This window comes from Onychomys torridus, chromosome 1, assembly GCF_903995425.1.
Source record: "Onychomys torridus chromosome 1, mOncTor1.1, whole genome shotgun sequence".
Classification (NCBI taxonomy): Eukaryota; Metazoa; Chordata; class Mammalia; order Rodentia; family Cricetidae; genus Onychomys; species Onychomys torridus.
Genome location: NC_050443.1, coordinates 123,192,318 through 123,201,478, shown reverse-complemented (window position 1 = coordinate 123,201,478; position 9,161 = coordinate 123,192,318). Strand labels below are relative to the sequence as shown.

The window sequence follows — 9,161 nt, the reverse complement described above, 5'->3', positions numbered from 1 at the left end:
CTCTCCTTTCATGAATGCATTTCCCAGCACGGCCAGAAACGACGACGATGGTGACGACTTGCCCTTCCATTTGTCTGTGTGCTCATTTATCCATCAGACTTCTGGTGAGTGTTTTGTGGGGGATGCTGATACAGGAGCTCCAAATGCACCCACTGCCAAACTCCAAATGACATAGGCCTGAGTAAAAGGTGGACTTGGTTCTGAAACATGCCTGCAGGTGGGCAGCGCGGGACCCAGTTTCCGGTACCCACAACCACAGCTCCCTCAGCCTGGCTGAGATCCATCCCTTGGGCTCCAGAATGGTTTCTTCCCTCCAGCCCTCACGCTCATGTTCCAGGCAGAAGGAAGAAAAGGAAGACTGAAAAGAGGTGTACCCACGTGCTGTCCTCCACTTGGAATGTGCGGTGCCCTGGTTCTTCAGCCAGCCAGACCTGCCTGCCAGTTAGATCTGAATTCACAGACCTTCTCATGAACATTTAGGTCTGCACCGGATTGGAATCCCCCTGGAGGCAGGCCCCTCTGTGGATGGTTTCAGGGGCACAGCTGTAGTACCAGGGTACTGTTGACACATTCCCATGGGGGAGCACTGTCCTTGAGCCCTCAGCTCTCTTTGGTGTTCAGGTTTGGGTGGCTTTTCTTGGTGGCAGTGACAAGCAGAGCTTCTGAGAAAGTCTGGACTTCCAGGAGGGTAAATGGACTTTGTATTTCGTGTCCATTACTCTAATGGTGATCCATTTTGCTACCCACACGCTGGGCCGCCTTGAAGATGACAAGTTGACAATGACTCCATTGGGTCATCGCTGAGTGAAGAGCCCATTAGAATATGGCCGTGGGTTCCAGCACAGCGTGTACCAGGAAGCAGGGACCTGTTACCCTGCACCCTGTGCTCATGTATAGGAGCAAGTCTGTCAGTGATGTGGGAAGCCACAGCCCTGTCCTGTTCCCACCTCCCAGTGTTTCCCCCGAAGGCGCCAGCCACATTCTACGAGTTGGACAGAAACCCTGTCACCCCACCAAAATGGGGACAGTGACTGCAGGGGCCACCCCAGTGTTGGAAGCACCCTGGAGGAGTGGTGTTGAAGGGTGAGCTTTGAGTCCGGCCCAAGTTTTCCACATAGTGTCCGTCCTTCCTCCCTCCCTCCCTCCCTCCCTCCCTCCCTTCCTTTCCTCTGTTTTTTGTTTGTTTGTTTGTTTGTTTTTGACATGGCCTAATTTATTCCAAGCCTCGAGCTCACTGTATAGTGGAGAATGACCTTCAAACGCCTGCCTCTCGGCCTTCCCAATGCTGAGGTCACAGGTGCATACCACTGCACCCAGCTCGCTGTAACCTCCTCAAATGAGTTCATAACACTCAAGTATTTGTTTAGGGCCATGTGGTTTCCCTGTAAGACACACAGGGGAGATGGTCAGCGGGTTGTCTTGGCTGCTCTTGGTCCCCCCCCCCCCCCCCGCTTTTTTTTTTGAGATAGGATCTGACCCCATTGCTCAGGCTGCCCTTGAACTTCTAGGCTTGAGACACCATCCTGTCTTAGCCCAGGCAGCTGATTTGCAGGCTGATGCTACTGTGCCTGGCTTCTGATGCTACTGTGCCTGGCTTCTGGTCTTTTAAGATGTTCTCATTGGTTTGGGGGCAGACACTCGCTTGGTCTGCTCCTCCTCTCCCTTGGCTGCTTCTGATCAGGGGGACACACTGGGGCTCTATCTTCTGTTCAGCTGGCAGAGATCTCAGCCAGAAGCCAACATGAGAGGCACATCTCTCTCTCTTTGTTGAGACTTCAGCAGGGCCTGACGGCTAGGTGTTCAGACCCTAGCCTGCCTGAGGTTGCATTTTCCTGGAGACCTTGGGAGATGTGGGCAGAGGGGTGTAGTGGGTAGCTGTTCCAGCTTTGATCGGGAAGTACCACCCCCATTGAGGCTTTGGTAACTGTCACGCCTACAAGGCAGAGCCGAGGGAGGACCCCTGAAGACCCAAGATCCAGATGGGATGGCTCCCTTGGTTCCTGGACCCTGGGAGGTAGACGGAGCAGAGCAGAGTTCTCTAAAGACCACCACTGGATTGTGCTACACTTTTCCCAGACTCTGTAACCTATCCCTTCAGTTGTAAATTACACCACAAAATAAACCTCCCTTTTAACTACATGGAGTGGCCTTAATATTTTAACCAATAAAGGGGTGTTGTTTACCTGTTGGTTTTGAACATTTGCAAGACAAGGGGTGACTGAAGACAAAAGTATCATTTTGTTAAAAGGAGAGCCAGCAAGGCGGCTTAGTGGGTAAAGGCACTTAGCATAAACCTGGAGATCCAGAACCATGTAAATATGAGAGAACTAACTTTACAAACTTGTCCCTTGACTCCCACATGTGTGCCATGCCACACACACCCAGGCATACTGATCCAGAGTGTTCCAGCACTTTACAGCCTTGTCCATGTGAGTCAGTGGACACCTTCAGGGGTGGCCCAAGTCTGCACAGCTTTCTTAGTGTGGCCACACCTGGAATGTGGAATTGACAAACACCATTTGCCCCATAGTCCGCTCAGTACAGGGTCCCAGGTGGGGTTATAGGGAGAGGGGAATTCTTCTGCCCAGGGTCAGGCCAGGGTTCACCAGGACAGGCCTCACATCTGGGTTATCTCGAGTGACCCTGTTTCATGTGAACACTCTGCTGGTTGCTCCAGCAAAGGATCCCTGTTTAGCAGACAGCAGAACTCTTCTCTTGAGCTTACAGGTGTCTCAGGAATGGCAATACCAGTGGGGTCCACTGCTGAGCCAGATGACCTCAAGGGCACTGCCATTCATCATGGGGCTGCACCTGCTTGAAATACCTTACACTTGGGGAGTCCAGAGTTGCTACCCCTCTGTCTGTCCTGAGATTGCAGGGTGTGTGGCCAGGCCCCTGTGCTTCTCAGCGCAGGTGGCTGAACTCCCGGGGTGAGGGCAGCTCTGCCCCCTGCCTGCCTTTTGGCAAGAACGTGGTCCTGGGCTCTGCAGGACTCAACTGCAGCTCCAACAGAGTCCACTCACAGGGTGCTCAGGATAGGGGCTCCAAGGAGCGTGCTGGGGTGCAGTAGGAAGAGTGCGCATGGGCCAGCCACCCTCCACTCTGCCCGCAGCCCTGAATGGCCTCCTGCTTCAGCAACACAGGAGTGGAGGTCGCTGGGCCCAGGGTGGTGAAGCTGCAGTCCCTGACTGTGACTGGCCTCCCTTGGGCTGTGTGTGCTCCTTCCAGTGCCAGCCCCGCGAGAGAGTGAGACTCCTCACCCGCCTCAGGATGGGGGTGGCAGAGCCACTCTTGTTTGAGCACCGGGGTGGAACAGTGGGGAGGGGCTCTTTGATGCAGGGATGGCCCGGGTGACGGTCTGGGTTGGGGGTGGTCCTGTCCTGCTCCCTGGGAGCGGATTCCGGTCACTGCGGCCCTTGGGACTCGTGGGAGGCGGCGCTGAGCGGGTGACGCGGCAGCTCCCGCGGGGCATAAATAGCGGTGGCAGCGCCGCTCCTGCTGCGGACACGTCGAGGGATCCTCGCGCGCTTCCTCACGCCGCTGCGCTGCGCCATGCGGTGAGCGACCCGCCCATCCGCCACGCCACGCCCGGACCCGAGACACCCCCGATCTGCGCCGACCAGCCACGCCCGGTTCCCACCGCTGCTCAAGGTACCCGCGCCCCACGGAGGTGCGCCAGACCCGAGTCCTCGGGTGGCTGCCGCCCCGTCCCTGCCCCACTCACAGCTCTGTCCCTGTCTCCCCGCTTCTCCTCTCACCCCGACGACATTCCTGTCCGCAGCCCGAGTGGCCCCCAGACATGTGCGTGTGCGGGGCTGCTCAGATGGTGTCAACTCGTCCTCTTCTCTTCCAGATGGCCAGAGGCAGCATCCTCCTGCTAGCTTGGCTCCTGTTGGCTGTGACCCTGTCAGCCACTCTGGGGCTTGGGATGCCAGTAAGTGCTGAGGACGACCACCACCAAAGAGGACTGAGGGGGTCAGCTGCTGGAGGGTGGGGAGGGTCCCAGGAGAAGGGGTGAAGACCAACTGGACACTGACAGGCTCAAAATGGCTCCATTCTTAGCTAGGTGTAGGGCCCAGGCTTGTAATCCCAGCACTCAGGAGGGAGGTACAGAGGCAGGAGGATCAAAAGTTCAAGGCCGGCCTCCCCCTACATAGCGAATTTTAGGACAACCTGGGCTACACACGGTGCTTTCAACAAGACAGCAAGGAAAAGGCTCCCATTTGTTGGCCAGCCTGAGGTAAATAGACTAACCTCTCCTGGAGACTGGGAGTGCTGGAGGCACAGCCCTCAGCCCTGAGGCTGCTCCGGAGTACGTCTGTCACCTGATACTAGGTGTTATCAGCTGAGCCCTGCTCTGGTTTGAACATTAGTGGACCCCAAATTAGTGCACGCAACAGTGTGTTCAGGTCAAATGCTGTCACTCTGGGCAGCCTGGATGCCCAGGCACAAGCTGCTCTGCTCCTCAGCCCAGGGACCTAGGCTGTCTGACTTGTGCCATTCTATTTTAGGTAAAGGAGAAGAGAGGCTGGACCCTGAACAGCGCTGGCTACCTTCTGGGCCCACGTGAGTGATGTAGGGCTGGGTGCAGAGCTGCGTGTGGGTCCTGATGTGACTATGGGAGCCAGGCACTGTTCTCATAGCCAATTTACACTCAGATGAAAAGCAGGGGGCATTCTCATGTGGCTGTGGGAACTGTGGGTTTCCATTAGCCTAACCCGCTGAGACTTAAAACACCTGCTGTGTCGCGGAGGGAGGGCGCTCCCATTTCCAGAAAGGCCTTACTCTTCCAGGCTTCCACTCTTAGTCACAGCAGATGAGCTCATTCCTGGGGTCTCCTGATAGCATCCACACCAGCCTCCTGGGAACCTCAGTGCCTAGCCTCCTTGCTTCATCTGGGCAGAGCCTCTGAGCCTGCTCTGGACTGAACCTCCTCTCCCTTCCACTTCTGAAAGCCACCCTGGCCACTCAGCCCTCCCCAGCACCTGGGCAAACCCGGGGCCGTCCATCACTACTGCTCTGCACGGTTAACCCCGGCACCTGTTCCTCCTAATAGTTTCTTCTGACTTGCCCCTCCATGGGGCTTTGTTCAGACTTTCTGGGCGCGTCTTCCAGGTCTCCTTGGAGTTCTGACTGGGCCTCTCCCCGAGTCCCTGGGTCTCACTCTTCCACTTCCTGGCATCCTGAAGCTTCCCTCTGAGCTCCAGTAGGGGACTCTGACAAAATAAGGTAGCCGGATAGCCCACCTCGAGACCCACCTGAGCTGGTTTCTTTCTTGCTCAAACCTGTCCCCCAGCCCCAGCCGCACTGGCACCCCCACCTGACAGTAACGCTCGCCTTGTCCCTTCCACACAGGTCCCACAGGTCACTAGTACTTTCTCTGCATTCATGGCTGGGAGGGTTCGAATCTGAGGACTTTGCACAGAGTGGGGTGGGGCAGATCACCCAAGTTGTGTCGATGGCACATCAATCACATCTCAATGACGTGACTGACGATTGGCCTTCTTTGAGTTCATGGTTCTGTGTGGTGTGAATGCTTTGTTACCTGTGACCACCCGAGACAGGGATTTTGATTGGGGCTGCAGAGTCACCAGGGGCAAAGACAGTTCTGTAGTGACAGGCAACCACAGAGGGGAAAGGCTTCCAGACAGCGGTGTCTTGTGTCTGTCCCCACTCCGACGACGGCCATCCGGGCCCATGGTCTGTGTCCTGGATGTCTGTAACTTGCATTTATGCCTTCAGAGGTGAATTATCCCAAAGGAGGGGACTGGGCTGGACACCGGCTCCCTCCTGAGTGCTGCCTGGTTAGTTGCTTGGCTGTTGGGGCTTCCAAACTTATATTCACAGCTGGCTCTGAGATGCCTGTCCATCTTACCCATTCACTGTTCCCTGACACATGGGTAGAGGCAAAATACCCTCCATCTACCCCCATTCTCAGTCCACCAGACTGGAAGGGACAGTGGAGTGAGGCAGGCACTTCTCAGCCTGAGTCTGCCTGAGGCCATGTGTTCACAGTGCAGATTTGTGTGCTCATCCTTTGAGAAACAAGGCACAGGGTTGACCAAACCTGCCTGGGCCCTGTGCAGGGTCCATGTAGTCACCAGATTCCTGGCAAGCTCTCCTAGCTCAGGTCTGTGGAGTGGCCTGCAGACTGGTACCCAGGGCCCTTGAAGGTATGAGTCTGGCACTGACCCTTGTTGCTTTAGATTATTGAAAATGTTATCAGGAAGACTTTGAGTCAGAGTAGAAAACTTGTTCCCACTGCCAAGTTCATGCAGCCATCCAGGTGGGTCATCAGGTGCACTGTGGACTAGCCAGGTGTCAGGTATTTTTGATGTCACTGAGGTGTGGCAAATTTGACGGCCAGAGCTGCTGGGATGTCAACGCTTCAGGCAGGAGCTCCGAGATGAGGCGACTTACTCCACGAACTTAGCTCTGTTGAAATGAACTCACTGGCCTTTTTGTCAAGCTTGGCAAGTGGGTTAAGTGGCCAGAAGCCCCGAGCCTCACCCGCATCACCGTTTTTGTCTCCTAAGTTGCCCCTCCAGCCTCTGCTCCATTTCTCAACACTAATCAGCTGGCATTCCTTTCCTGGATTCTGACCTTCTCTCTTAGGGATCTCTGTCACAGCCACAGTCAGCTCTCTGCACCCCCACTCCTCACTCCCGCCTTACCTAGCTCTAATCCTCCTGCATGGGAGTGGTCCTTGGCCTGTTTTAGACATCTCCAGTGTCCCTAGTCTCCAGGGATGCAGAGACCCAGATTCTGTTATCTTTGTTGGGGGTATTGTCCTGGGAGCCAGCTCCTGTCTCTGGGGCCAGCCAGCTCCTCTGGTGTTCCCAGCTGCACCCGGCAGATGTTTGGAGACCCCTGCCTCCGTGTCCACCCCTCCCTTTCCCCACTGGAGTCCCAGTTCCCCGTGATCACCACCCTCACCCAGGGACCCTCGAGACAATGCTTCCCTCCTCTGGGGCTTCCACGTTGGCTTTATGCTGGTGGTCCAGCTGTGTGTGGTCCTCCCCTGGGGGTGGAAATGGGATAAGACACACTGACAGCAGGCTCTCCCTCTCTGGTCTGCAAACAGATGCCATTGACAACCACAGATCATTTAGCGACAAGCATGGCCTCACAGGCAAGCGGGAGCTACAACTGGAAGCAGAGGAAGGGAGACCAGGTAAGGCCCAAGTCCCTGATGTACATCCCATCATTCCTGGAACTCTTAGGTGCATGTAGGGGATAGTGACCTGAGACTGTCCTGGCTAGGCAGGACCTGAGAACCTGTGGCCTCACATACCTCTCAAGTGCCAGGACCGGGGAACAAAGTCATGGAGCAGCTACAAGGGTGCTGGCCATGAGGTCCCGGAAGAGCTGGCCCAGGGCCCCCCCACTTCTCTAGAGAGGCCCTGGATGGCCTAGGATGCCCCCAGGCTCTCAGCCAGCTGCTCTGGCCTCTGATGGGTGATAGAAGGGTGATGAGAAGACAGGCCATGAACACTGTTCTTTTCCAATGTCTAGGAAGCATTGATGGGACCCTGCCTGAGAGCAACATTGTGCACACCATAATGGAGTTCCTGAGTTTCCTGCACCTTAAAGGTATGGGAGTATTTTCCACCTAAAATGGCATCTTGGCTGCAGGGCATCCCCAGCACTGGCAGGAAAGAGTGAAAATGGGTTTCATGGAATGCCACAGGGAGACATCCATCACCCTACTCTGCCCTGTGTTAGGACTGAGGCACAGCACACTCAAACGTCCTGTGCTGGGGCTGACAATGTCAACAGGCTGATGTCACTACTAAGAAGGGAGAGGAGCTTTGGGGGTCCTATATTGTTGGCATAGTGCTTTTTAGGACATGGTATGCCTCAAGCCAGGTTCTGAGGGGCCATGAGAAGTCATATTCTGTTAGCACAGGACCTGACAGGTTGACTCTGGGAGCTGTTTCCTCACTCAGCTTTCTGCCACACCACTGCCCTTCCAAGAGGAGCTGAAGGGCAGGGGATTAAAACCTATAGGGGTACAGTGGCGGCGGCGGGGGGGGGGGGTGTGTGACACCTAGAGACACAGCCAGTACTTGAGAGCATTTGCTGCTCTTCCAAAGGACCCAGTTCAGTTCCAAGAACCTCTGTCAGGTGGCTCACAACCACTTGTAACTCCAGCTTCAGAAGATCTGAACACACACACAGCCTTTAAAAAAGTAAAACCAACCATCTGAGCAGGGAGAGCTGATAGTGTTAGCACCTAGACCCCAGATCCCCAGGCCTCTAGGGAGCTTCTAGGGCTTTCTGCAGATCTCTGTGTGATTGCTGCAGAGGGTGCATTTGCTCTGCCAGGGGGTTCCATTTGGTTTTGATCTTGAGACACAGTAAATATTCTTAGACACTAGCTTCACAACTCTAATGGCCTACTCTCTTTGAAGAGCGGACAGTCCTTCAGGTTAGACACACCGATGCTGTCTCCAATTCAGGGTCCCCACAGTGAGAACTCGCCCCTCACATGGTAGTGCCATGTGACTTTCTCTGAAGCTAACTACCCGACTGCTATTCTTCCTTATTCAGAGGCCGGGGCCCTCGACAGCCTGCCTGGCCTCCCTTTGGCCCCCTCCTCAGAAGACCTAGAGCAGTCCTGAGACCATGCCCACAGGCCGCCTGTGTCGCGTGCTGTAACTGAAAGTCACCCTGGGAAGAATCTTCTGCCGACTCCTCAAGTAAACCTCTGTTCTCCCCTTGGATCCTGTTATAATAAAGATGTTTGCATTGGAGCAATTATTTTGTGTGACACAATAAAGATTAGCAAGTATCTGGGACTGTCTGCTTCTTCTAGGCTGCAGCCCATCACCTCCAGTGTGGTTACTTATCCTGTGTATTTGTGTGCACATGCTCACGTGCACCTTGGGGACTGAACTCAGATCATCAGGTCAACAGGCTTGGCAGTAGGTCTTTACCTGCTGCTAAGCCATCTCTCTGGCTCCCCACCAGTGTCTTTTGAAGGGTAATGGTAGACATCCACCCACGCCTTAGGTGAAATTTAAACCTGAATTCCGCATGGACTGAAGAACACCCGTCAGCAAGTGCTGTGCCCAGAACAGTTATCTCTCAGCTCAGTCTAGCGTGCTGCTGGCATGAACAAAGGCACAAATGGGTACCTGGCCACGCTGGAGCAGCGG

At 55.1% G+C, this 9,161-nt stretch overlaps 1 protein-coding gene across 1 annotated transcript; it reads left to right on the top strand.

Moving 5' to 3' along the window:
• Positions 1-3,428: 3,428 nt before the first annotated feature.
• Positions 3,429-8,796, top strand: Gal (galanin and GMAP prepropeptide). The gene is made up of 6 exons (XM_036180713.1): positions 3,429-3,651; positions 3,854-3,934; positions 4,512-4,566; positions 7,085-7,174; positions 7,516-7,593; positions 8,554-8,796. The coding sequence occupies exons 2-6, from the start codon at positions 3,854-3,856 to the stop codon at positions 8,622-8,624; spliced, it is 375 nt and encodes a 124-aa protein (XP_036036606.1). The 5' UTR covers positions 3,429-3,651; the 3' UTR covers positions 8,625-8,796.
• The last annotated feature ends 365 nt before the right edge of the window (positions 8,797-9,161 follow it).

Bases quoted from the DNA above. Each gene is read 5' to 3' on its own strand.
- Gal (XM_036180713.1), top strand. From the start codon at position 3,854: ATGGCCAGAGGCAGCATCCTCCTGCTAGCTTGGCTCCTGTTGGCTGTG. The intron at 4,567-7,084 runs GTGAGTGATGTA...GTCTGCAAACAG, and splicing joins TGGCTACCTTCTGGGCCCAC to ATGCCATTGACAACCACAGA. The intron at 7,175-7,515 runs GTAAGGCCCAAG...TCCAATGTCTAG, and splicing joins AGCAGAGGAAGGGAGACCAG to GAAGCATTGATGGGACCCTG.